The sequence below is a fragment of the Macaca mulatta genome, chromosome 3, assembly GCF_049350105.2.
Source record: "Macaca mulatta isolate MMU2019108-1 chromosome 3, T2T-MMU8v2.0, whole genome shotgun sequence".
NCBI classification, from domain to species: domain Eukaryota; kingdom Metazoa; phylum Chordata; class Mammalia; order Primates; family Cercopithecidae; genus Macaca; species Macaca mulatta.
The window spans coordinates 45,127,048-45,154,845 of NC_133408.1; the positions used below are offsets into that span (position 1 = coordinate 45,127,048).

The 27,798-nt window shown below is 47.3% G+C and overlaps 1 protein-coding gene across 7 annotated transcripts in view; it reads right to left on the bottom strand.

Moving 5' to 3' along the window:
* The window catches only part of LOC718128 (CCZ1 vacuolar protein trafficking and biogenesis associated), a 28,733-nt gene extending 4,199 nt beyond the window's left edge, over positions 1-24,534 (bottom strand). For 3 of the 7 annotated variants that reach the window (XR_013415024.1, XM_015133273.3, XM_077996171.1), the window contains exons 1-12: positions 24,343-24,534; positions 22,873-22,970; positions 22,687-22,780; positions 22,318-22,395; positions 21,560-21,607; positions 19,899-19,982; positions 17,381-17,556; positions 12,162-12,243; positions 10,372-10,433; positions 9,338-9,449; positions 3,183-3,216; positions 2,117-2,234 (exon numbers count right to left, since the gene is read on the bottom strand). Coding sequence is in view for 6 of the 7 variants with exons in the window: in XM_015133273.3 (XP_014988759.2) it covers positions 2,117-2,234; positions 3,183-3,216; positions 9,338-9,449; positions 10,372-10,433; positions 12,162-12,243; positions 17,381-17,556; positions 19,899-19,982; positions 21,560-21,607; positions 22,318-22,395; positions 22,687-22,780; positions 22,873-22,970; positions 24,343-24,462 (1,106 nt within the window). In the remaining variant the exon portion in view is untranslated. The remainder of the gene's footprint in view (positions 1-2,116; positions 2,235-3,182; positions 3,217-9,337; positions 9,450-10,371; positions 10,434-12,161; positions 12,244-17,380; positions 17,557-19,898; positions 19,983-21,559; positions 21,608-22,317; positions 22,396-22,686; positions 22,781-22,872; positions 22,971-24,342) is intronic. The other 4 variants (XM_028845138.2, XM_077996172.1, XM_028845139.2 and 1 more) reach the window with 2 other exon arrangements.
* Positions 24,535-27,798: the final 3,264 nt, after the last annotated feature.

Below are 27,798 nucleotides of genomic sequence, written 5' to 3' on the forward strand. Positions count from 1 at the left end.
GGGAGGATTGCCTGAGCCCAGTAGTTCAAGACCAGCCTGGGCAACATGGCGAAACCCCGTCTCTACCAAAAAATACAAAAATTAGCCAGGCGTGGTGGCCCACACCTCTAGTCCTAGCTCTATAGCCAGGAAGCTGAGGTGGGAGGATCACTCAGAGCGTGGGAGGTCAAGGCTGCAGTGAGCCATGATTGCGCCACTGCACTCCAGCCTGGGCGACAGCAGGAGACCCTGTCTCCAAAAACCCACAAAAAAACCAAAAAGAACAGGTGACGCGTTCTCTATGGTCACTACACTTTGTCACTTTCCATCTGTTAGTTGATAACCTGCATGATCCAAATCGATTTAACTCACTTATGCCTCCTTCACAAAGGAAAACCTGGTATTTTTATGGCCAAATAATTTAATGATTCAGCAGCACTGTCAACGTGTAAGCTACTGGCCAGGCGTGGTGGCTCATGCCTGTAATCCCAGCACTTTGGAAGGTCGAGGTGGGTGGATCACCTGAGGTCAGGAGTTCAAGACCAGCCTGGTCAACATGGCAAAACCCCATCTCTACTAAAAAATACAAAAATGAGCTGGGCATGGTGGCACCTGCCTGTAGTCCCAGCTACTTGGGAGGCTGAGGCAGGAGAATTGCTTGAACTCAGGGGCTGAAGGTTACGGTGAGCTGAGATCGTGCCACCGCACTCTAGCCTGGGTGAAAGAGTGAAAGAAACTCTGTCTCAAAAAACAAAAACAACCAAAAACCAACGAAGATGTAAGCTGTTGACAGCAGTAATCCACACACCAAAATCTACACGTGCTTTCACCTTCGCTCGCTTCTGCACTCTCAGAGGCCCACGCTTATACAAGACCACACAGAAATAACATATGGGCCGGGTGCGGTGGCTCACACCTATAATCCCAGCACTTCGGGAGGCTGAGGCGGGTGGATCACAAGATCAGGAGTTCGAGACCAGCCTGACCAACACGGTAAAACCCCATCTCTACAAAAACACAAAACTTAGCCAGGCATAATGGCATCCAGCTCCTCAGGAGGCTGAGGCAGGAGAATCGCTTGAACCTGGGAGGGCGGAGGTTGCAGTGAGCCGAGATCATGCCATTGCATTCCATCCTGGGCAACAGAGCGAGACTCCGTCTCAAAGAAAGCCCAAAACAACAATGTATGAACACTAAGAACATGAGCTTATGTAGAAATGCACAGCATTCTAGTAACTTCTCCAATGTGTAGAGAGCCCATTTAAAAGCAGGACTCAACTTCGCAAAGGGCTTTCCATGACCTCACTTTTCACTTTATAATAACTATTTTATATTGAGAAAAGATAGGGAAGGCCGGGTGCTGTGGCTCACAATTGTAATCCCAGCACTTTGCAAGGCTGAGGTGGCTGGATCACTTGAGGTCAGGAGTTCAAGACCAACCTGGCCAACATGGTGAAACCCTGTCTCTACTAAAAATATAAAAATTAGCCCAGCATGGTGGTACATGCCTATAATCCCAGCTACTCGAGAGGCTGAGGCATGAGAATCGCTTGAACCTGGGAGGCGGAGGCTGCAGTGAGCTGAGGTCAGGCCACTGCATAGTCCAGCCTGGGCGACAGAGTGAGACTTTGTCTCAAAAGCTAAGGAGGAAGAATTTAAGGACGTTTCAGTGTCTAGAGAGTTAGAGGAGCGAATCCTGCCTCTCCTACTCAGTGTAGACCCTTCAGGCTGCCACATTGAGTACCCAGGCCCAATGCCCCACATCCCAGCCAGTTTCCCCTACACATTTTCACACAACGAGAGGCAAAATGCTTTCAGTCTGCGCACACCAAAACCATGCTGACTACTGCCCACGTGAACGTAACCATCTGGGCCAGTGAAATGGGATGTTCCAATCAGCAGGGAGCTGAGAGAAGGTATTTAACAGAAGACCCAGCCCCAGCTGCCATCACGGGGCAGAAAAACTCAGGTCGGCTTCCCCAGGACCCTTTCCGACAGGCCTGAATGGCACGTATCACCGTTCTCTAGATTCCACGAGAGCACAGGACTGTTACCACCACCCACATCTGTAAGTAAAACTACGCGTGTTTTAAAAGCCGCTCAATGCGTGAACGTGAACAGAAAGCCAAGTACAAACCCAGACATCCTCTTGTTGATGTTAAACTGCTCGCAGATGTCAGAGGCCAGCACCGTGAGCTGGGGCCCGACGACGCTGTCCAGTCTTCGGCAAAAATCCAGCGTCGGCTGGATAGAGGCTGGCAAGTCATGACAAAACAAACCGGTAAGATTCATGTGACTGTCCGATGCTGAACAACTGTATTCAAACGAAAACGTCACTGATCTGGGAAAGCAAACGATGAAACGCTCAGGCCCCTCCTGCTCCTCAAATACAAGAGAAACAGAAGATGGAAAACCGCTTACGTTTCAGATGGAAAAAGGCAAAGACCTCTCACTGTGGAAAGGTGACTGAGGTGAACCCTGTGGGGTGGTAAACGGCTGCCGACCCCAGAAACGCCTCAGAAGGTCGTGTGTTTATTTAACAAACATTCCACAGCACTCACGGGCCAGGTGCTGTTTGGTGCTTCGCACACACGACCTCATTCCATCCTCAGTGCCCCCCGGGAGAGGTGCCACCGCTGTCTCCAGCTCGCGGTCGGCGGGGCACAGAAAGATGCCCACATTCTGCTGACAAGTGGGACGACTAGGACTTAAAAAATACGAGCAATGGCTAGTTCAGGAGCCAGGGGGGTCCCAGATGGGGAACAGGCTCCTCTCTGTGCCTCTACATTGCTGACGACAACACATTTATCATTTAATGGGCTGGGTGTGGGGGTTCCCGCCCGAAATCCCAGCAATTTGGGAGGCTAAGGTGGGGGGATCACTTGAGCCCAGGAGTTTGACACTAGCCTGGCCAACACAGCGAGACCCTGTCTAAATAACAACAACATTAGCTGGGTGCGACCGTGTGGGCTGGCAGGTCCCAGCGACCCGGGAGGCCCAGATGGGAAGATCACTTGAACGCAGGAGGTCAAGGCTACAGTGAGCTACGATCGTGCCACTGCGCTCCAAGAGTGAAACCCCGTCTCAAACAAAAAACCCCCAAACAACTGAAACCCCCAAAACATATTTATCATTTAAGAACAGGATGCAGCAAAGTACAAAAAGCCTAGTCAGGCTGAAATCAGATGAAGGCGCGTACCTACCGTCGATCATAAAGCACACAGCCGCACTCATGGCCTGGGAAGACAACAAACCTAAGGTTATGAAACGGTAGAAAAAAGGAGACTTTCATATAATCACAATCTGTTCAAAGTCGACGGGGACAAATCAATGGTAAAAAGATGTTTTTCAGTCAACCAGAGCCATCTGGACGCAGGCTGCCCATTCCGTGATGCGAGAGGAGCGCTGTGCACCTTGTCAGGTGTGACGGTGCCTGTGGGGAGGTGACCACAGACATCCTCCTCAGAGAGCACAGGGAAGTGTCCGTGACTGACGTGAGGACTTAAAATGCTCTTGCAAACCCAACAACACAACACAGAGAGGCAACAAAACCAGAATCTTATTCACTTGTGTGATGGGGACTTAGGGGTTCATAGTTTTCATCTGTGTATATTCCAGAGAGAGAATTGGCAGAAACTGTCAATTATTCTGTGATGATTTCCACTGACACAAGTTTACAAAGACAGTAAATGGATATCATCTTGTCTCACTTTATTATAGCAAATAATTGCAGTTATGACATAGACATAGCAACCTACAACAACCAGGACCACAGATAACCAAAAATGTTTAAAATTTATCAAAGCAATTATGGTAAAAAAAAGGCTCAACAGGCCAGGTGCGGTGGCTCACGCCTGTAATCCCAGCACTTTCAGAGGCCGAGACAGGCAGATCACGAGGTCAGGAGATCGAGACCATCCTGGCTAACACAGTGAAATCCCGTCTCTACTAAAAATACAAAAAATTAGCCGGGCGTGGTGGCGGGTGCCTGTAGTCCCAGCTACTCAGGAGGCTGAGGCAGGAAAATGGCATGAACCCGGGAGGCAGAGCTTGCAGTGAGCCAAGATCCCGCCACTGCACTCCAGCCTCGGCGACAGAGCGAGACTCCGTCTCCAAAAAAAAAAAAAAAGGCTCAAAAGAACATCAAGCCTATCAAGCCTGACGATGAAAGCCACAGACTTCCTTCTCTGAGCTCTCCTCCCTGGCAACCACTTTAAACTGTTATTAGACAACAGGCTTATCCTAACTCTTTAGCGTATCCTCTTTAGACATCGTATTTACTTCCTGCTCATGTCATGACGCGTGTCACCCCTCATCTGCCTTCCCCCCTCCTCCTCTATGGTTTACAGCCATTCTATTTCCTCCGCTGGCCGCCTTCCACCAGCCACAGGCCTCCGCTCCTGAAATCACATTCCCACCTGCCCCAGTACCTCTTCCCACTTCAGAGAGCGAGATCCTGTCTCAGAGATGAAAGATCTCAAATCAGTGACCTGACCTTTCGTCTTAAGATCCTGGACAAAGGAGTCAACTAAACCTAAAGCAAGTGGGGCTGGGTGCGGTGGCTCACACCTGTAATCCCAGCACTTTGGGAGGCCGAGGCTTGTAGATCACCTGAGGTCAGGAGTTTGAGACCAGCCTAACATGGTGAAACCCCGTCTCTACTAAAAGTACAAAAAAATTAGCTGGGCGTGGTGGTGTGCGCCTATAATCCCAGCTACTCAGGAGGCTGAGGCAAGAGAATTGTGTGAACCTAGGAGGCAGAGGTTGCAGTGAGCCGAGACTGTGCCAGTGCACTCCAGCCTGGGTGACAGAGTGGGACTGTCTCAAAAAAAAAACAAACCTAAAGCAAATGGAAGGAAATACTAAAAGGTGAGAGCAGAAACAAACTCGATAGAGAAAAATCATAGAGAAAATAAATGAAACCAAAAGTGAGTTCTGTGAAAAGACCAACATTGAAAACCTTTTCCTTTTTTCTTGTGAAGATTCCAGAAGTATGAAGAACCTTCAGCTAGACTGTAGGACAAGAAACAAACAGAGAAGACTCAAATTACTAAAACCAGGAATGAAAGAGGAGACATCACTACTGACTTTACAGGAAAAATGAAGGCGTACCCGGCTTTACCTATAATACCATGAAAACCCGTGTGCTGACAAATCAAATCAAATTGAAGCAGACAAATTCCTAGAAAGACACAAACTACCAAAGCTGACTCAAGAAGAAACAAAATCAAACCTCTAACAAGTAAAGAAATTAACTTACTTATGCTGGAGGTTGTAAATCTTTTCTGTGAAAAATGAGACCTTGGTGATGACCTTCAGCAGGATATAAATAACTCCCACAAGCTTAGTGTTCCAATAATGGAACACTACGCACAGTTAATTAACTTTAAAACTTCCCACAAAGAAAAGCCCAGATGCAGAGAGCTTGATTGTGAATTCTATGAAACATGTAAAGAGGAATTAACACCAGTGCTTCACTGTCTTCCAAAAAAATAGGAGGGAACACTTCCCAACACATTCTATTGGGCCAGCATTGCCTAAAGATATCACAAGAAAACAAAACTACAGGCCAATATCCCTTACAGCCCAAGCCCGTACAGCACCCGCTCCACCTCTGGAGGGCTGGAGACTAAGGCCGGCCACACGGGGCCAGCTGTGTCTCTGTGGCCAATCCCCAGTAAAAACTCTGGATCTCGAGGCTCAGGTGAGCTTTCCTGGATGGCAGCACTCCATAGAGACTGCCATACATCCTCGATGGGGAAACAGGCACTGTGCTGTCCGCATGACCCCAACGGGAGAGGACAGCCGGAAGCTCACACCGGAGCGGGACTCCATCTCAAAAACAAAAACCAAAAACCAAAAACCCAGAAACCCAAAAAACCAAACAAACCTAAAGCAAATGGAGTCCTTCCATTGGTGGCTCCTGGGCCCTGCCCCATGTGCCTCTTCCCCGGGCTGATTTTAACCTGTATTCTTCTTTCACCGTAATAAACCACAGCTGTGCGTATATTCTTCCTTATCCCTGGTTTTGCTTCCCGTGGTTTCGGTCATGTGAGGGACAGTGTAATAAAATACTGCGGTAAGGGGGAAGCAAACCACATTCTCATTACTTTTATTGCAGTGTATTGTTATTGTCCAATCATGATTACTATCACTTTTTGTGAGATGGGGTCTCACTCTGTTGTCCAGGCTGGAGTACAATGGCACTATCTTGGCTCACTGCAACCTCCGCCTCCCAGGTTCAAGCGATTCTCCTGACTCGGCCTCCTGAGTAACTCGGATTACATGTGCATGCCATCATGCCTGGCTGATTTTTATATTTGTAGTAGAGGCAGGGTTTCACCATGCTGGCCAGGCTGGTCTCAAGTTCCTGGCCTCAAGTGATCCACCTGCCTCGGCCTCAAGTGCTGGGATTACAGGTGTGAGCCACTGTGCCCGGCCTTATTATTGCTATTAATCTCTTACTGTACTGAATGTATAAATTAAACATTATCGCAGGCATGTATGTACAGGAAAAACACAGTATGTGAAGGTTTGGTACTGTCCCTGGTTTCAGGCACCCCCTGGGGGTTCTGGAACACATGGCCTTTGCCTCGGGCGTACTGCTGTAGAAAGCCTTTTCTGAGTCCTGTAGTACTTCTAGTGAACTCTTACCCTAAAGGTGGTCATGGAGACTCCCAAACTCGCAGCTGGTGTCAGAAGTGAGGATGGTCTTGGAGACTCATGAACTTTGCAACTAGAAATCACTAAATTGTACATTTTAAGTGTACAAGGGTGAGTTGTATGGTACGTGCGCTGTATCTCAAAGTCATTAAGAAAAACGTAAGGGCCCTTTAACACAGCCACAATCCCATTATCACACCCCAAATTATGTCTATAGATTGACTTTAAAAACAGAAATGCAATCAACAGCATATTACACACCAGGCTTATGGAGATTTCAGAGTCATTACCTGGGTCATTCAAAGGGGAATGATTTTTTTCTTGAGATGGGGTCTCAGATTTTCGCCTGATCCACAAATGGACATTCTTCCTACTCCAATTCCTGCTCTAAATTACACCTCCAACATTTTGGTTTGCTTTTTCGACCACATCTTTTTGTAGGCTCTTCCTGGAATCTCCCCTTCCCTGCCTCTGTCACAGCCCAACTTTGACTCTCTCAAGCACACCACGTGATGAACGAAACATCTTTTTATTTTGGCAGCTTGAACCCTGGAGCCCTCCCTCCTCCTGCTTGGTTACGGAGCTGCTGGAGGCGGGGTGTCGCCAGCAGACCTTAAGAGCCTGATCACCCCAAGATTTCCTTGTACCGTCTCATGCGTGAGAACTACTGCTCTGGATTCCCAACTGTTCTTTCCTGGTTTGTTCACTTATTCTGCTAATGGATGACCCTGTGTGACACCCTGAGGAAGGGTGCATGAGGGTAAACTTTTTGAGGCTTTTCATGTTTAACGTTTTTTTTGAGAGAGTCTTGCTCTGTTGCCCAGACTGGAGTGCAGTGGCGTAATCTCAGCTCACTGCAACCTCCGCCTCCCGGGTACAAGTGATTCTCCTGCCTCAGCCTCCAGAGTAGCTGGGATTACAGGCGTGTGCCACCATGCCCGGCTAATTTTTTGTATTTTTAGTAGAGATAGAGTTTCCCCATGTTGGCCAGGCTGGTCTCGAACTCCAGACCTCAGGTGATCTGCCCACCTCGGCCTCCCAAAGTGTTGGGATTACAGGCGTAAGCCACCGTGCCTGTGCTAATGTCTTTTGTCTCATCTGTGGTTGACAGCTTGGCATGGCAAAGAACTCTATGCTCAAATTTAAGAGAGAAAATCTCTCTTCCACTGTCACATAATGTCTGGTGCTACATATGAAACTGTTGATGCCAGTTTCATTATTTTTGAGACAGGGTTTCACTCTGTCACCCAAGCTAGAATGCAGTGGTGTGATCATAGCTCACTGCAGCCTCCAACTCTTGGGCTCAAGTGGTTCTCCTGCCTCAGCCTCCTGAGCAGCTGGGACTACAGATGAGCACTACCATGCCTGGCTAATTTTTAAACATTTTTCTTCGACACAGGGTCTTACTATGTTGCCCAGGCTGGCCTCCAACTCCTGGCCTCAAGTGATCCACCGTGGCCTTCCAAAGTGCTGGGACTGTACCTGGCCCATTTCCATTTTATATTAATAGATACAACTCTTCTAATTAGTGGATACTAATTTTTTAAAGTTCTTGTCTGTCCTCGGAATCATTTTTGTTTCTTTTGAGACCTCTACTTTTGTTTTTGCAGCCATATTTAACAATGAGGGAACGAGAAGGCTCACCAGGCTTCACTCAGAGTAGGATGAAGGTCTCAGTTCCGTCTGGGTGACAGAAATGCCAGAATGAGCAGGGCCTCATTCTCAGGGGCAGACATCCACGTTAGCCACTCGGGGTCTCTTCAGACTGTTTCCTTTCTTTAAACAGACCCTCACTTGTCACCCAGGGATGGATGCTCAGCCGCGGGCCTATCTGTGCAAGGATGGGGGAAGGGGAGGCTGACTGGCCTCTCTGCCATACTTCACTTCACTTCCCCACCTTTCCAGGCCCAGTCCCCACTCTGACAACTCAGGTGACCCCTCCTCCAAGTCAGGAGCTTCTCTGGGCTTCCACAGGGCTGTGGGTCCTTTGCCTTAGCACAGGGTTGCCACTCGTATTCCAGGCCTGTTCCGGCACCGCCCTCCATCAGGCGTGGCTGACAAGTCCCGTCTACCTTCTAGAGACGGACAGGACTCCTTTATCCTGACACACCCCGCTCCTTCCTGTTCCCCAACAGCATCATTTCTGAGCCTTTATGAATGAAAACTTCTCCGCAGCCTCAGGCAGGAAAGAAGAGAAGCACATACACATGCTCGTCTTCTTTCTTGAACCAAAAACTGCCTTTAATTAGAAACACAACCTGAGTACATATCCTTACAAGATGATGTCCTGACAGAAACAAATACGATCCTTATGGAATTAGCAAGCCCATAGCCTTAAAATCAGAGCAAAAGCAACATGCACAGACACGTGGCCACGGCCCCCATCTAGAGCCATTTCGAGAACAGGGAGCACCAACCTCTGACAGCCTTTGGTTTGAGAGCACGTGGGACTTCACACGTTTATGAATCACCATCTTAAACAGTTCCTCTTTCACTAATAACAAAACTGTTTAAAAGGAGCTGAAAATAAACTTATTACTCTAGAAGAACACCCATTTTGAGTTTTACCATAATCAGAACTTCCAACATCTTTTCCAAGAAACATTTAAGAGGTTTGCATACGCACTCGTGTACACGTGCAAGAAAGATCGACTTCAGTATTAATCAGTAACGCCGGAGGGAAAAAAGTGGTTACCTTATAAACAATTAAATGGAGCTCTTCATAAGCGTCATCTGTATTTACAAAAATTTTGGGGAATCTGCATTTTGCATCTGGATCATTAAGGTTCAAGGGTCCGGTAAGAAATCTTAAAAGCAAGAACAGACATGACTTGATTCAATGAGGTGAATTAGAATCAGGAATCTAGAAACAGAACACATCCCTGCTTAATATTCACCAGTTGCTTTCGATGCCAGGTGCTATTTGGATAACACCGTATCAGAATATGCTGGCTGGGCATGATGGCTCACGCCTATAATCCCGGCACTTTGGGAGGCTGAGGTGGGTGGATCACCTGAAGTCAGGAGTTCAAGACCAGCCTGGCCAACATGGCAAAACCTCATCTCTACTAAAAACACAAAAATTAGCTGGGCCTGGTGGTGGGTACCTGCAATCCCAGCCACTCGAGAGGCTGAGGCAGGGGAATTGCTTGAACCCGGGAGGCGGAGGCTGTAGTGAGCTGAGGTCGTGCCACTGCACTCCACACTCCAGCCTGGGCGACAGACACTCCATCGAAAAAAAAAAAAAGGATATGCTAAAGTAAGTTTTAACTCACTAGAAACAGTAAACTTTCCTTTGTTGATTACTGTCAATCAGATGGCACAAAGATATTTCAACGTCCATATTATCTTTACCAAAAAGATAACAGGCCAGGCATGGTGGCTCATACCTGTAATCCCAGCACTTTGGGAGGCCAAGGTAGGTAGATCACTTGAAGTCAGGAGTTCAAGACCAGCCAGGCCAACATGATGAAATCATGTCTCTACTAAAAATACAAAATGAATTAGCCAGGCATAGTGGCTTGTGCCTGTAGTTCCAGCTACTGGGGAGGCTGAGGCATGAGAATCGCTTGAGCCTGGGAGGCAGAGGTTGCAGTGAGCCGAGATCTTGCCACTGCACTCCAGGCTGGGTAACACAGCCAGACTCTGAGTCGAGAAAAAAAAAAAAAAAAAACAAGAAAGGAAAAGGAAGAAAACCCAGTATCTTAAATCAAAGAACAGAAGTCCTACCTTCCATAGTGCTGAAGATTTCCTGGCATTTCTGCTCTTATTGGAGAATCCCTTCCTGCTAACTGCAAATAAATTTAATGTTGAGAATGACTTATCAGACTTTTTATTTATTTTCCAAGCTTTGAAAAACAGCATTCATTATCTACTAGTTGCTTCCATACTATTTGTCTTTTTCTTTTAGAGACAGGATCTTGTTCTGTTGCCCAGGCTGGAATGCAGTGTGGCATGATAATGACTCACTGTAGCCTTGAACTCCTGAGCTCAAGCAATCCTCCCACCTCAGCCTCCTGATATAGGCATGTGTGACCACACCCGGCTAGGTTTTCAATTTTTGGCCAGGTGAGGTGGCTCATGCCTATAATCCCAGCACTTTGGGAGGCCGAGGCAGGCAGATTACTTGAGCCCAGGGGTTTTGAGACCAGCCTGGGCAATATGGCAAGATCCCATCTCTACAAAAAAACATAGCCAGGTGTGGTGGCATACACCTGTAGTCTCAGCTACCTGGGAGGCTGAGGTGGAAGGACCGCTTGAGCCCAGGAGTTTGAGACCAGCTAAGTCAACACAGAGAGACCTTGTCTCTAAAAAAAAAAAAAAAAAAAAAAAAAAAAAAATTGGAGAGAGGGAGGACAAGAGGGAGGGAACGAACAAGCGGAGAGAGTGAGTTCAGCTGAGCCCAATGATTTTTGTGTGTTAAGCTCTGAAAATACTTTCAGGAGAACACAGTGATATCATTTACAAGTTCTCTGGGAAAACCGGGAAATTCAGTACTAGAGTGGAAAGCCAGGTCGGCACTAAGACATCTACTGAAAATTAGGTCTCATGTTGACAGAGAAGACGACACAGGTTGACTGTTTTAAAGATCACTGGCATTTTAACCTGATCTAAACCTGATTTTAGAACCTGATCTAAAATCCAATTTTTCGGCCAGGAGTGGCAGCTCACACCTGTAATCACAGCACTTTGGGAGGCTGAGGCAGGTCAATCACCTGAGATCAGGAGTTCGAGACCAGCCTGGCCAACATGGTGGAACCCCATCTCTACTAAAAATACAAAAATTAGCTGGGCGTGGTGGCGGACGCCTGTAATCTCAGCTACTCGGAAGCCTAAGGCAGGAGAATTGTTTGAATTCAGGAGGTGGAAGTTGCAGTGAGCGGAGATTGCACCATTGCACTCCAGCCTGGGCGACAAGAACAAAACTCTGTCTCAATAAATAAAATATATAAATTAAAAATAAAATGAAATCCAATTTTTCCTCTACTCCTCTTAAAAACATGCTTTCTGGACTGGGGGCGGTGGCTAACGCCTATAATCCCAGCACTTTGGGTGGCCAAGGTAGGCAGATCACGAGGTCAGGAGTTCGAGACCAGCCTGGCCAACATGGTGAAACCCATCTCTACTAAAAATACAAAAAAATCAGCTGGGCGTGGTGGCAGGCGCCTGTAAATCCCAGCTACTTGTAAGGCCAAGGCAAGGAGAGTCGCTTGAACCTCTCCATCCCGGGCAAAAGTTCAAGACTCCGTCTCAAAAAACAAACAAACAAAAACACACAAAACCAACACACACACACATGAAACGATGCTTTCTGTGTCACATCGGAATGTCACACACTGGAGGAGAGCTGCATGTGGTTTTCTGTGCTAATTGATACACAACGACATAAATATCACACTAAGTCAAAATATACATCAGCAATGATCAGAAATGCTCTCACGCACCACCATCGCACTCCACCCGCCCCCTCTGTGTCCCTGGATGTGAGTAAGTGTGTGCAGCGATGGTCCCCATCATACCTCAGGCTCCATGTGCCTTGGAAAAAGGGAGGTGGTAAGGTATTTGTATAAAATTCTCATGTCATCTTGTTCTAATCCACTCCTGGAACATCAGAAAAGCACTGGGTTAAACGTTTTGGAATTGTCTTCCGTCTTTCCACTGCTGTGATAAAGTTCATTTAAAAAAAATTTTTTTTTCTCAAGTCATTTTTAGTGACACAGAATAAATTCTAACTTTTTAAAGTCTAAAGCTACATAAAACTCAAAACAATCTATTTTTCTACCTGAGATCAAAATGAGTTTCCTTTTTCCTAAACATAATTCTTAGTACTGAGGTAAATCTGAATTTACGTGGTATACTTTGTCAAACTTTTCCAAAAAAATTTAAGCCCTGGATAAAGCTCATTTTTTATTTAAAAAAACAAAAAAAACTTTGAGACAATGTCTTGCTCTGTCACCCAGGCCGGGTGCAGTCGTGCAATCACGGCTCACTGCAGCCTTGGCCTCCAGGGCTTAAGCTGTCCTCCCATTTCAGCCTCCGGACTAGCTGGGACTACAGGCGTGCACCACCATGCCCAACTAATTTTTCTACTTTATGTAGAGATGGGGGTCTTGCTATGTCACCAGGCTGGTTTCAAACTCCTGGACTCAAGCAGTGCTCCTGCCTCAGCCTCCTAAAGTGCTGGGATTACGTATGTGAGCCACTGTGCCTGGCCTCATCTTTTTTCAGTTTTCAAGAGATGAGTCTCGTCTGTCGCCCAGGCTGGATTACAGTGGTGCGCCCACAGCTCGCTGCAGCCTCCGATTCCTAGGCTCAAGCGAACCTCCCACCTCAGCGTCCTGAGTAGCTGCGACTACCGGTGCTTTTTTCTTTAACATTATATCAAGAGGCTCACCTCCTGACTGCGAAGTTCAGGAAGGCAAAGAGTTAAACTGGAGTCCAGGCACTGGAACTTCATCCTGACCTGCAAAAGGCTACTCCTACGTAGTCTTGTATTTTACAAGCCATTTGAGATAAAAAGTCACAAGGGATCGGACTGGTTGAATTCCATGTAGGATTATGCAGGAAACCTCCAAAGCCACACTGTTTCATTTTAGCAGCAGATGTCTCTTAGCTTCCTGGGTTTTACGGTAACCCCACATTCTCTCCCCTAGTTCCCCGGGAAAATATGGGTGTGCTGTAGACAGGGAACGTGATCCTAGGTCTCAGAAATGTATATGGATTTTAATTCTCCGCATCTCGGTGTAGAAAAAGGAGGAGGAGAAAAACAAGCTTCAGGCAAACCTTCTAATCTGAAATGAGGCAGCAAAGAGCAGCACGTGGAGAAAGCACAGAGAAAGTAGCAGGCATCAGACTCTGGAATCAGTTTTTTAAAAGGAGAGAGACAGACAGACAGTGAGGCTGGATCTGGGGGTTTTCTATTCAAGATCACTGAAATATCCTGAAGGTGCCCAGGCGCGGTGGCTCACACCTGTAATCCCAGCAGGTTTTGGGAGGCCAAGGTGGGCAGATCACCTGAGGTCAGGAGTTCAACACCAGCCTGGCCAACATGGCAAAACACCGGCTCTACTAAAAAACACAAAATTTTGCTAGGACTGATAGCACACGCCTCTAATCCCAGCTACTTGGGAGACTGAGGCATGAGAATCGCTTGAACCTGGGAGGCGGAGGTTGAAGTGAGCTGAGATCACGCCACGGCACTAGAGCCTGGGCGACCGAGCAAGTGAGACTCTGTCCCAAAAAAAAAATCAAAACAATATACTAAATAAATACATAAGGGTAATATTTACTCTGTGACAAATTCTTTTATTTCCCCCTTTTTGGTGGAGACAGAGCCTCATATTGTTCAGGCTGAGACAACATAATGACAATATAATGTCCAGGCTGAGACAACAGAGCCTCATTATATATTGTCCAGGCTGGTCTCCAAGTAACTCCTGGCTCAAGCGATCCTTCTGCCTCCTCCTCCCCAGTAGCTGGGACCATAGGTATGTGCCACCACACCTGGTTTAAAAGTCTTTCTTGGCATTTAAATACAACAGCTTCGGAATGAGCAATTCTGTCAAAACGTGCTGTTTTTTTCTTCGACAGGGTCTTGCTCTGTCACCCAGGCTGGAGTACAGTGGTGCTATCATAGCTCACTGCAACCTCAAACTTCTGGGCTCAAGTGATTCTCCGGCCTCAACCTCTATAGTCTCTGTAGCTGGGACTGTTAAGTGCGCACCACAGTGCTCAGCTGATTTTTTTTTTTTGCATTTTTTGTAGAGATACAGTCTATGTTGCCCAGGATGGTCTTGAACTCCTGGTCTCAGGTGATCCTCCTGCCTCAGCCTCCCAGAGTGCTGGGATGACAGGTGGAAGCAATCGCAACTGGAGTAACATGCTGTTTTTCTTGAAGGTTCTTTTTGTTGCTACTTCCTGGGACTGACCTCTCCCCCACGAGCACACTGGAGGTGACAACAGAACAGTTCTGTGCAGCCACCAGAGCTGTGCCCTGCTCTACCCCTCAGATGCTATTCCAAGATGACGATGCCAGCAGGATCCCTGGAGCTGGGCGCCAGATTGTCCTGTGACTCCAGGCTTCCAAGGGCCAATGCTGCTGGTCACTCTGGCTCCAGCGTCTCCCAGAATGAGCTCCTGGAGGACCCTCTGCTCTTTCGTTCTTCCTCACTCTCAGGAGGTTGCACCCACGGCAAGGCTTGTGTCCGTCCCAGAGATCAGAATCTCAGCTGCTCTTCTCTTTTCGGTGGAGACAAGGGCATGGGCCACTGCTGCTGGATTCCGGCTTCTCACACTACATCTCCCTATCACCGTGGATGCATGTCACTTGCAAGCACCTCCTGTCATTTTCATCTGGGGAGGAGCCACTCCCTCTGCAGACCTGATGCTACAGGAGCACAACTATCCTCCCATCTCCTACATTCCACGGCAGTATTTCACTTACTAACATCGTGTGCGTATCACAGAAAGCAACTACAGCAGAGTCAGTACAGTGGAAGGTTGCCTCATATACAATTTGTCAAATTAAAAAATAGGTGGAGGCTGGGCACGGTGGCTCACGCCTGTAATCCCAGCACTTTGGGAGGCTGAGGCAGGTGGATCACTTGAGGTCAGGAGTTCGAGACCAGCCTGGCCAACATGGTGAAACTCCATCTCTACAAAAAAATGAGCTGGGTGTTGTGGTACGCACCTGTAATCCCAGCTGCTCAGGAGGCTGAGGCAGAATTGCTTGAACCCAGGAGGCAGGGGGTGCAGCAAGCCAAGATCGATCATGCCACTGCACTCCAGCCTGGGCAACAGAAAGCGACTCCACCGCAAAAACAACAACAAAAAAAAAAGTAGATGGGTTTTCACCAGAAATTTGTGTTGTCTTCCTAGGAGATAACAAAGTTCATGTGGAAACCCACCAAGTTGTTTATTAACTGGATTCAAATTTCTTTACAGTAACTTGTTTCTCTTCTTAAAATGGAGCCACAAGATTTTGGCAGGGAAGGTAAATTTCAGGGGAACTAGTTTTGCCTTTTCTATTAGCTGAACTCACGTTATAGTAGTAAAATATGGCCACACCCCTGATTAAGAAACTGGGCTGGCCGGGCGCGGTAGCTCAAGCCTGTAATCCCAGCACTTTGGGAGGCCGAGACGGGCGGATCACGAGGTCAGGAGATCGAGACCATCCTGGCTAACACGGTGAAACCCCGTCTCTACTAAAAAATACAAAAAGCTAGCTGGGCGAGGTGGTGGGCGCCTGTAGTCCCAGCTATTCGGGAGGCTGAGGCAGGAGAATGGCGTAAACCTGGGAGGCGGAGCTTGCAGTGAGCTGAGATCCGGCCACCGCACTCTAGCCTGGGCGAGAGAGCGAGACTCCGTCTCAAAAAAAAAAAAAAAAAGGACCTGGGCTAGGCCAGGTGCGGTGGCTCACACCTGTAATCACAGCACTTTGGGTGGCCAATCCAGGCAAATCACCTGAGGTCAGGAGTTTAAAACCAGCCTGGCCAACATGGGGAAACCCTGTCTCCACTAAAAATACAAAACAGCTGGGCATGGTGGCACATGCCTGTAATCCCAGCTACTCAAGAGGCTGAGGCAGGAGAATCGCTTGAACCCAGGAGGTGGAGGTTGCAGTGAGCCAAGCAAGATTGTGCCATTGTACTCCGGCCTGGGCAAGAGAGTGAGACTCTGTCTCAAAAAAAAAAAAAAAAAAGAAAAAGAAAGTGGGCTATAGTCAATGGGAACATAAAACCTGAGGGTCCTGGAACAGCTGCGGGAGGCCCGGCCACTCCCTGCTATGCCTCCACGGCTTCTGTCCACCTACTCTAGGCCAAAAGTGCGCGGCCTCGGTTGCCATCCAGCTCTCAGGGGTCACGTATGCTGGGCAGTCTTGTGACCACCTTGTTCCTACTGCAGGACACAAACAGTTTGACGATAGCAGGTAATTTCCTGGTTTGTATAACACTTTGGATTTCTTGGATTAAAATAAAGAACTCTAGCTTCTTTAAAAGAAAGCAGGTGCAATGGCTCATGCCTGTAATCCCAGCACTTTGGGAGCCTGAGGCGGGTGGATCACTGAGGCCAGGAGCTTGAGACCAGCCTGACCAACACAATAAACCCCGTCTCTAAGAAAAGAAAAAGCTATAAAAATTCCGCTTCTCACATTCGTCATTTTGGAAAAAACTCCAAAAGAAAAATAGGATTCCTAAACCTTACTTGATAGGAACATTTTTTTTTTGGAGACTGAGTCTCTCTCTGTTGCCAGGCTGGAGTGTAGTAGCGCCATCTTAGCTCACTGCAACCTCTGCCTCCCGGGTTCAAGCGATTCTCCTGCCTCAGCCTCCCGAGTAGCTGGGATTACAGGCATGAGCCACCACGCCCGGCTAATTTTTGTATTTTGAGTAGAGACGGGGTTTCCCCATGTTGGCCAGGCTAGTCTCAAACTCCTGACCTCAAGTGATCTGCCCGACTCGGCCTCCCAAAGTGCTAAGATTACAGGCGTGAGCTACTGCGCCCAGCCTTTCATCTTTCATGCAACCAGTTTTAAACTCCTCTGCTTGGAAATTTTAACCCAAATCACCCTAGTTCTGCTTTAAATAATCACTGCTTTATTTTGACAATATCTATGAAGATGCTTCCTACCCAGCCTCCCCCTACAAGTTCCTGTTTGACAACCTGCCATCAATCCAGTCACTGCTGTTTTTATTATCTCAATTTCTTCTTTTAATACCACGCCTTGGGGTGTACCTACCAGATGAGCTGATCGTTATAGAGAAACGCAGTGTATTTGACTATATTCAGGCTTTCCTCCACTCTATTAATAAAGGACTGGATTTTCAAATAAGTCATTTTATCCAACGGGAAGAAGCTGATTCCACCAAAAATGTCAAGTAGGTCACATGACTGCAAATGTAGCGTTTGCAAATACTGTGGAAAAAAAGTAAGGCATAAAATTTACTAATAGTACACTGAATATAATGCTCCTTGATAACTGAAAATAATCTTATGTCAGACTCTTATTTATGGTACAATTACACACTAGCAAACAGCACAACAACGAGGCCATGGCGAAAACATGGGTAACCGAGTGTGAACTCAGTACCAATTCCAAGATACAAAGTTCAAACATATCTAGTTAATGTTTATTCAGTATTGTGTTTTACCTCTTTTTAAAGTTAAATTTTTTTTTTTTTTTGAGATGGAGTCTCACTCTGTCACCCAGGCTGGAGTGCAGTGGCGCAATCTCAGTTCACTGCAAGCTCCGACTCCCAGGTTCACACCATTCTCCTGCCTCAGCCTCCCGAGTAGCTACGACTACAGGCACCTGCTACCACGCCCGGCTAATTTTTTGTATTTTTTAGTAGAGACAGGGTTTCACCATGTTGGCCAGGATGGTCTCGATCTCCTGACCTCGTGATCCATCCGCCTCAGCCTCCCAAAGTGCTGGGATTACAGGCCTGAGCCACCGCGCCCGGCCCAAAATTTTTTTGTTTTTTTTTGGTATAGATAGGGTCTTGCTATGTTGCCCAGGCTGGTCTTGAACTTCCAGCCTCTGTGATTCTCATGTCTAGGTGTCCCAAAGCGCTAGGAATACAGGCATGAGCCACTGTGCCCAGCTAGCACTTTAAAGTATTTAATTCTTGGCCGGGCGCGGTGGCTCATGCCTGTAATCCCAGCACTTCGGGAGGTCAAAGCAGGCAGATCACTTGAGGTCAGGAGTTTGAGAACAGCCTGGCCAACATGGCAAAACCCCGTCTCTACTAAAAATACAAAATTAGCTGGGCGTGGTAGCCTGTAATCCCAACTACTTGGGAGGCTGAGACAGGAGAATCACTTGAACTTGGGAGATGAAGGTTGCAGTGAGCCAAGATCACACACTGCACTCCAGCCTGGGTGACAAGAGTGAGACTGTCTCAAAAAAAAAAAAAAAAAAAAAAAGTAATTCCTTATAGTAGTGCCCTTCAAATTAGATTAGCCTAATGAGGGATCTATCCATTAATACTACAGACAGTGCCATCTTTCTTTCCCCCGGAGATGGAGTCCTGCTCTGTTGCCCAGGATGGAGTGCAGTGGTGCAATCTCGGCTCTCTGCAACCTCTGCCTCCTGGGTTCAAGCGATTCTCCTGCCTCAGCCTCCAGAACAGCTAGGATTACAGGCATGCGCCACTATGCCCAGCTAGTTTTTTTGTATTTTTAGTAGAGGCGAGGTTTCACCTTGTTGGCCAGACTGGTCTTGAACTCATGACCTCATGATCTGCCTGCCTCGGCCTCCCAAAGTGCTGGGATTACAGGTGTGAGCCACCACGCCCAGCCGAGAGTGCCATCTTATACTAAAATCAGGTCTAAATGATATGTAGTCAGGACAACAGTTGTATCCATATGTCGATGGGTAAGAGAAATGAGGACAAGAACAGAAACCAGGAGATAATATGCGAGTGGATAATTGTGGTCATTAAAATGACAAAACAAAGAAAAGTAATTCAGAGAAACAAAAAAATTCAAAAATAGCTATGAAAACTGTTTTAGAGAGAAAAGTTGAACTCAACAATAGACACAGAAGGTATTTTCAGAAGAAAATAGATTGAGAATTGTTTCTTCCAGGGAAACTGGGCTGGGCGAGTTGGCTCATGCCTTTAACCCCAGCACTTTGGGAGGCCGAGGAGGGAAGATCGCTTGACACCAGCCTGGGCAAAACAGCCAGGACAAGACCCTCTTTTTTTGTTTCCTTTTAAAAAAAAGATAAACTGAGCTTGACAAGGTCGGGTGAAATATGCACAATTCCATTACAATGGAAGAACAGCACTTGGGACAAATGTCCCTAATGGCTCATCTGACAAAGTCCCACAGCCAGTAATTCTTCCTGCATCGACACAGCTTATGCCTGTTCAGTGAACAGAGCCCATCCCTAACAATGTGCAACTCCAATAATCACGTTTTCCTTATCAACTGATCCATCACACAAAAGACGGCTGTTGAGTAAGCCCAGGACAGACGCAGGTAAAACACAAGGAGGCCAAACGATGACTCCAGGACTCTTTAAGAGCCCTGGGCGAACGCAGGAAGCTCTGCCTTACAGCTGGAGGGAGGGTCCAGAGCGCACGCCTCACGCGTTTCCTTGCTGCTCCAGTTTTACGACGGTCCATCTCAGGCTCTTTGCCACTTTCAAGTTCTGGGTTTTTTGTACATAAGAAACAAACTTGTCTGTCCATATTTCTCTAAAAATCTGCTGAATGCTCACTAAAGTTATAAACGAAATTCAAAGTACTTACCCGATGGAAGAATTTCTCTAATCTTTCTTTCAGAAGCTCGATGCCTCCATCTTCCATGGCTTTTAGAAATGTTCCATTAAAAAGCTAATGAGGTAAAAGACCACAGGAAAAAAACAATCAATTTCCTACGCTCACTTTTTCAGCAGAACTAGAAGTTCTTTTTTTCCTTTAGATTATTATTATTATTATTTTTTGAGACAGAGTCTCACTCTGTCACCCAGGCTGGAGTGCAGTGGCATGATCTCGGCTCACCGCAAGCTCCGTCTCCTGGGTTCACGCCATTCTCCCTCCTCAGCCTCCTGAGTAGCTGGGACTACAGACGCCTGCCACCATGCCTGGCTAATTTTGTTTTTGCAGTTTTAGTAGAGATGGGGTTTCACCGTGTTAGCCAGGATGGTCTCGATCTTCTGACCTCATGATCCCCCCATCTCGGCCTCCCAAAGTGCTGGGATTACAGGCGTGAGCCACCGCGTCCGGCCTTTCCTTTAGATGATTAATTCAGCTCATTAAATCTCCCAGTTCTTTTCAATAGAGAAAATATTTAAATGATAAAAGTTGAGTTAAAAATGTAAGTTACAAAAAATACTGTTAAGTGATGCTGTCTTTTTTTTTTTTTTTTTTTTTTTTTGAGACGGAGTCTCACGCTGTTGCCCAGGCTGGAGTGCAGTGGCGCGATCTCGGCTCACTGCAAGCTCCGCCTCCTGGGTTCACGCCATTCTCCTGCCTCAGCCTCCTGAGTAGCTGGGACTACAGGCGCCCGCCACCGCGCCCGGCTAATTTTTTGTATTTTTAGTAGAGACGGGGTTTCACTGTGGTCTCAATCTCCTGACCTTGTGATCCGCCCACCTCGGCCTCCCAAAGTGCTGGGATTACAGGCTTGAGCCACCGCGCCCGGCCAATGCTGTCTTATTTATGAAACCACCTAAATTGCTCTAGGCATCTTTCAAAAATTTCAACTTACCCTGAAGTTTCAATTTATATAAGTAATATCACCCAAATTTTTATTTTTTATTTTTCAGTTTTCTTTCAATGAATGGAATCACCATTTTTATCCTTTTTTTTTTTTTTTTTTGAGATGGAATCTCGTTCTGTCACTCAGGCTGGAGTGTGGTGGCGCAATCACAGTTCACTGCAGCCTCGACCTCCCAGGCTCAAGCGATCCTCCCACCTCAGCCTCCCAAGTAGCTGGGACTACAGGCATGCACCATGACACCTGACTAACTTGTACAAAAATTTTTTGTAGAGATGGGGTCTTGCTATATTGCCCAGACTGGTCCTGAACTCCTGGGCTCAAGCAATCCTCCTGCCTCAGCCTCCCAGAATGCTGAAATTACAGGTGTGATACACTATGCCCTGCCTCACTGAAATGTTTAAATCATGAAATTATCTGCATTCTGTACGTTCCTTGAGGACAGAGGCACACTTTTTCATCAGTGGGGGACACATTCCCACTATGAGGCTGAGAGAGAGAAGGGAGTTCAATACTCGCTGAATAAATGTGGGCATAAACCTCACTACCTGTTTCCAAGGCCTCATTATTTTCTTCTCTAAGATAAATACACAGTCACTTTGCAGTCATTGAAAGATTTCTCTTTAAACAACCCTGGAGCCTATAAATAGGGGTAACTGGTTGGACTCTCAGAAACGAATGCCAGGCTTACCTTGTACATGCTGTAGCACTGCTGTAGCACTGAACTATAAACCTTGTCCTGCAAACACAAAAACAGCACAGATCTCAATTCAAGGGAACACAATGTCTACTGGATAGATGGCAAAGCTACACTGACCCTTGACGTAACGGTATAATGTTTATGAACTTGGTCCCACAATAGTTGTGTGCTGAAAAAAAGTGTTTACTTTTTTTTTTTTTTTTTTTTTGAGATGGAGGCTCACTCTGTTGTCTAGGCTGGAGCGCAGTGGTATAATCTTGGCTCACTGTAACCTTTGCTTCCCTGGTTCAAGCGATTCTCCTGCCTCAGCCTCCTGAGTAGCCGGGATGACAGGTGTGCGCCACCATTCCTGGCCAATTTTTATAGTTTTAGTAAAGACAGGGTTCCGCCATGTTGGCCAGGCTGGTCTTGAACCCCTGACCTCAAGTGATCTACCCGCCTCGGCCTCCCAAAGTACTAGGATTATAGGTGTGAGCCACTGTTCCCAGCCAGAAGTGTTTAAATTCTAATTTGTGACTCAGTAAGCCTTACTTTAGGAGGGCTTTCAATGTAGATGAAGAGTAGAAGGTATTAGTGAGATAGGGTGCATATACATTTTAAAAAGACCATGCTCATGTAAACGATAAACATAAACCTTTGCTATATACCCCGAGAAACCTCCGCAAAAGCCACCGAGTTTCAATACGACCAATTGAGGGATTCAACATACTCAGTAATACATTTAAAATAAATAAATAATGACACATTACCAACAACTCCTCCTCTTGATATTCAATAACTGGTTTTCCATCTTTACTCTGTTTTTCAATTATAGGATTCCGAACAACCTGCAAAGTTTGATAAACTGAAATTATACAATGAATTCATTATACCATGGTTTTTATTTTGCCTTAATTTAAAAACTTTGAACATGCTATAGCACCAGAAACACAACTTCTTAAAACAGCCCCAAGAACAAATAAAGCAAATAGGAAGAACTTGACTTTAAAATTCCAACTAATTTTATTTTAATGTTACTTGGATGCAACAGCCAGAGAACTTTCCCAAACTCTGAATAGTAAAGATCACCCATAACTTCACCGTACAATTTCAGAAAGATACACCGTGTATGTAAATACCATGACCATCCAGAAATGTTCTTCTGGTTCATTGAAGAACTGTCTATTCTTCTGGGTATGTAAAGATTTTGCAGGTTTTGATGGGCTAAAGGTCCTACAAAGGTTAAAAAAATACGTTTGGGACAATTCTCCAGCAGAAGTTTTAAGAATTCACTGAACTCTAAAAGACACACTTAAAGGTATTACCTTGTGAACTGTACAATGGCTTCACACAATCCGACATTTCTAATCTTTTCATTCTTTTCTACCTCATTTGGATGATAAAATAAAATCTTATTTTCCTCCTGAAACATGAAGAAACAGAAGCACATTAATATAAACATTTCATCTTAGCTACTGAAAACGCTAAGTTCAATGTCGACCTCTTGTGTCACACATGCTAATGACAAAACAAAACAAAACAAAAACGTTTTAGAAAAACAGGAATTGTAATCCTAGCACTTTGAGAGGCTGAGGTGGGAGGATCACTTGAGCTCAGGAGTTCAAGACCAGCCTGGGCAACACAGTGAGACCTCGTCTCTATTATTTAAAATAGTAAGAAAAACAGGAATTATCTCGTCATGTGCAAATACTGCCTACCAGCCAGAAAGGCTGTTTTGATATTCAGTTAGTCACGTTATATCTGAAGCAGCACCAGGCAATTTCTATGAAAACTCAGTCTCTAGATTTCTTTCCTGGTGGTAATTTGTAATACACCAAGGCTTATAAGAAATAAAAGTGTGCACATCTGCAGACACACAGCTCCCTGAAAATTAAATCCAGTCAGTTCCCAGACATTTGAACTGACAAGTTTTTTTTTTCTTTTTCTGAGATGTGGTCTCTGTGGCCCAGGCTGTAGTGCAGTGGCACAATTACAGCTCTCCTGCAGCCTCAACCACTCGGGCTCAAGTGATCCTCTGGCCTCAGCCTCCTGAGTAGCTAGAACTACAGGTGCATGTCACCACGCCTGGCTCATTTTTCGATTTTTCTTTAGGGGGGGGGCAGGTAAGAGATGGGGGTCTTGTTATGTTGCCCAGGCTGGTCTGGAACTCCTGGCCTCAAGCAATCCTCCTATCTCGGCCTCCTAAAGTGCTGGGATTACAGGCGTGAGTCACGGAGCCCAGCCTGGACAGTCTTTAAAAGAACTGTGACTTGCTGGTAATGAAACACAGCTCCGTACATCCTTTGAGAAAGTCGCCGTCCCCACCTCAGAAAAACAAAACGCACACACATACACACCCTCCCGGAATTAATTTATTTCCTCATTTGGCTGAAAACTTTTACAGGGTCCTCCAGGCTTGCATCATTTGAGGGCTAGCGTCTGCCACTCTGCTTCCACGCTTCTAGCTAGGGACTAACCACTTAACAAAGCCAAGTTCAATTTTAATTTCCCAGAACTGAGGCAAAGCAAAGCGCAAACAGCCTCAACCTGGGGTGTGGAGCGATAGACCCGACGGGGCTTTATTCCATAGACAGGCATCGACCCAGGACCTGAAGCGGTCCCTGCCTGCTGTCAGGTCCCCGCCGCAGTCCCCGGTCCGTACTCGCACCTGGCGCAACGCAGGCTAGGTCTGTGCCGCTCGAGGTGGGCAGAACCACAGGGCCGCCTCCCCGGGGGGTACCGACGCCGCCCGCCCCTCGGGCCCGTTGACTCCGCGCGCGGCCCCCTCCGCATACCTCTCCTTCGCGCGGCCCGAAGCGCGGGTTGTAAATGAAGAAACTCAGCAGCGCCGGCGGGAACTGCTTCTCCTGGGCAGCCCAGGGCCCGCTCCCGGCCCCAGCCGCCGCTACAGCCATCCCGACCGGGCCCCCACCTCAGGAGCCTCCCACGGCCCGCCCAGCTACAGCAGCCACCTGCCAGGACACTGCACTTCCACCTCCCTCGCCGCCGCCCCGGAAGCGCTCGCCGCCGGCCCGGAAGAAGAACCCGCGGCGCAGCGTTTTCTTCTGGCTCCTCCGGGCGGGCTTGTGGTCCGTTTCCTGGCCGAGTTTGTGTTTTGCTGGCTCGGGGAGTTCTCTCCTGGCTACAGGCGTAGGGCTGCGCATTTCAGGAAAAACTGAGCAGGGCGCCTTTTTTTTTTTTTTTGATAGGGTCTCAGTTTGTCATCCAGGCTGGAGTGCAGTGGCGTGATCTCAGCTCACGGCAGCCTCAACCTCCGGGACTCAAGCGATCCCCCGACTCAGCCTCCCAAGTAGCTAGGATTACAGGCGCGCGCCACCAAGGCCAGTTTTCTTTTTTGTAGAGGTGGAGTGTCACTATGTTGCCCAGGTTGCTCTCGAACTCCTGGCCTCAAATGGTCTCCCACTTGGGCCTCCCAAAGTGCTCCGATTACAGGCGTGAGACACCACCGCCCAACCTGTTGTTGTTTTGGTGATATTGTTTTTAATTTAATTTAGAGATAGGATCTCGCTTTGTCACACAGGTTGGAGTGCAGTGGTGCCATCATAGCTCACTGCAGCCTCAACTCCTTGGCTCAAGCGATCTTCCCACCTCAGCCTGAGGAGTAGCTGAGACCACAGGTATGCATCACCATGCCCACATAATTAAAAAAAAAAAAAGTGAGACAGGATCTCACTTTGTTGCCCAGGCTGGTCTCGAACTCTTGGCAGCAAGGGATCCTCCTGTTACTAGACGTAAGGTCTTGACCGTGGATTGTCCAGGTTCTTGGCGTGTTGAACAAAGAATTGAACAAAATGCACAAAGTAACAAAAGAACAAAGCAATGAAAACAAACAAAACAAAACAAAACAAAAACCGGAGTAAGGAAGAGACAGTTATTAAAGAGAAAGTATAATTCACAGAGCAGGAGGGGGATAGAGCAAACGGCTCAATAGCTGCCATTAGGATTTTTATTAAGCTGGAAGAATTAGTTAACGCCCCTAGGTTCCCGTTAGAGGCCTCCAATTGGTTACACCCTCTGAAGGATTGGCCTGTGACCAATCAGAGGCTGAAGTGGAGCCGCGCCCCCTCGTCCCCCCTCCCTCGCTGCCCCCCCGTCAATCATAGGCTGACACCCCCCCCAACACACACCCCGGGTCAATCAGCCTCTGATTGACGGGATGAACACGTGGCCTCTATGAAGCCTAATCTTGCCTAGAACTGGCTGCACCTGCTATTCTTTTGTTTCTGCCTTAACCCTTGGTTACCCTCATTCCCTATTCTGCTTCACCTGGCCTCCCAAAGTCCTGGGATTACAGATGTGAACCATCCACACCTGGCCCATTGAGTTTTTAGTTTATTTTAAAAGTATTTTATTCTGAGACAGCTCTTTGCTCTGTTGCCCAGGCTGGAGTGCAGTGGCCAGATCATACCTCACTGCAGCCTGGAACTCCTGGGCTCAACAGATCCTCCCACCTCAGCTTCCCAAATAGCTGGGACCACAGGTGCGTGCCACCATGGCTGGCTAATTTTTAATTTTTCATAGAGCTGGGGTCTCACTATGTTAACTCAGGCTGGTCTCGAACTCCTGGGCTCAAGTAATCCACTGGCCTTGGGCTCTCCAAATGCTGGGATTATAGGCGTAAGCCCCTGTGCCCACCATGCCAGTTTTTTTGTAGAAGGAAATGTAAAAATACAAAGGAAGCCTCATTTAGAAAGAAACAAGGCTGGGCACGGTGGCTCATGCCTGTAATCCTAGCACTTTGGGAGGCCAAGGTGGGTGAATCACTTGAGGCCAGGAGTTCGAGACCAGCCCTGTCTCTACTAAAATACAGAAAATTAGCCAGGCGTGGTGGCACATGCCTGTGGTTCCAGCTACTTGGGAGGCTTGAGGCAGGAGAATTACTTGAACCCAGCAGGTGGAGGTTGCAGTGAGCCAAGATTGCACCACTACACTCCAGCCTGGGCAACAGAGCAAGACCCTGTCTCAAAAGAAAGAGAGAAAGAGAGAAAGAAACACATTTAGGGGCAGATGTGCATTCCGTTTGGCCCATTAACATCATCTACAGAGTCCCTGTTTGAGAGGCCTCAAGGGACCATTGGATCACCTACATTTACAAAGTTTGCCTCTTCCCCTTATTCCTTCAGCGCAGGTCTGGAGGCAGATGGGGCACTGTGTGTGCCACAGGAGCAGGATCAGAGGTGGCAGATTCCCCAGAGTGCCTGTTCCTGGACTTTGTTGCCTGGGATTCCCTTGCCTTTGAGTCATGTAGGTTGTGGCATAGTTGGGACGGCTTGTTATGGTTATTTGGATTCAAGCCTTGGCAGCATATGGTTTGGCCAAACTCAAGAAGACTTTGGTTTAGGTTGCCTCATCTGTCACGTATTTTTTTTTTTTTTTTTTTTTTTGAGACGGAGTCTCGCTGTGTCACCCAGGCTGGAGTGCAGTGGCGCGATCTCAGCTCCCTGCAAGCTCTGCCTCCCGGGTTTACGCCATTCTCCTGCCTCAGCCTCCCGAGTAGCTGGGACTACAGGCGCCCGCCACCCCGCCTGGCTAGTTTTTCGTATTTTTTAGTAGAGACGGGGTTTCACCGTGTTAGCCAGGATGGTCTCGATCTCCTGACCTCGTGATCCGCCCATCTCAGCCTCCCAAAGTGCTGGGATTACAGGCTTGAGCCACCGCGCCCAGCCCTCTGTCACATATTAAGTTTGGAAGCAGAACCACTTCCCTTATCCAGCCTGGCAGAATAGACCACATTTAGGGAAGTGATGAGTTGGAATCTGGACTTGAGATAGATCTAGAGGCATATCCACTTCTGCCGTTCACCGACTGCACCAATCTCCTTGCACCAAAGAAGAGGTAGAGACTCTCTCGTCTCTCTTATTTGGAAAATGGCTCATAGTAAATTCCTCCCAAGTGGGAATTTCACTTGAAAAATTAAGTGGGACTATGAGTGTGCATCAGCTGCCAGCACATCATGATTTCATAAACGATTACTACTGCTCCTTGCCATTGACGCTCCCAATTAGCTTGCTTTAGTGCTTGAAATTATCCCATTAGACATCCCTGTTTTGGCTGGGTGTGGTGGCTCACGCCTGTAATCCCAGCACTTTGGGAGGCCAAGGCTGGCAGATCACCTGAGATCAGGAGTCTGAGGCCCATCATGGTGAAACACTGTCTCTACTAAATAAATAAATAAGGCCGGGAGCGGTGGCTCAAGCCTGTAATCCCAGCACTTTGGGAGGCCGAGACGG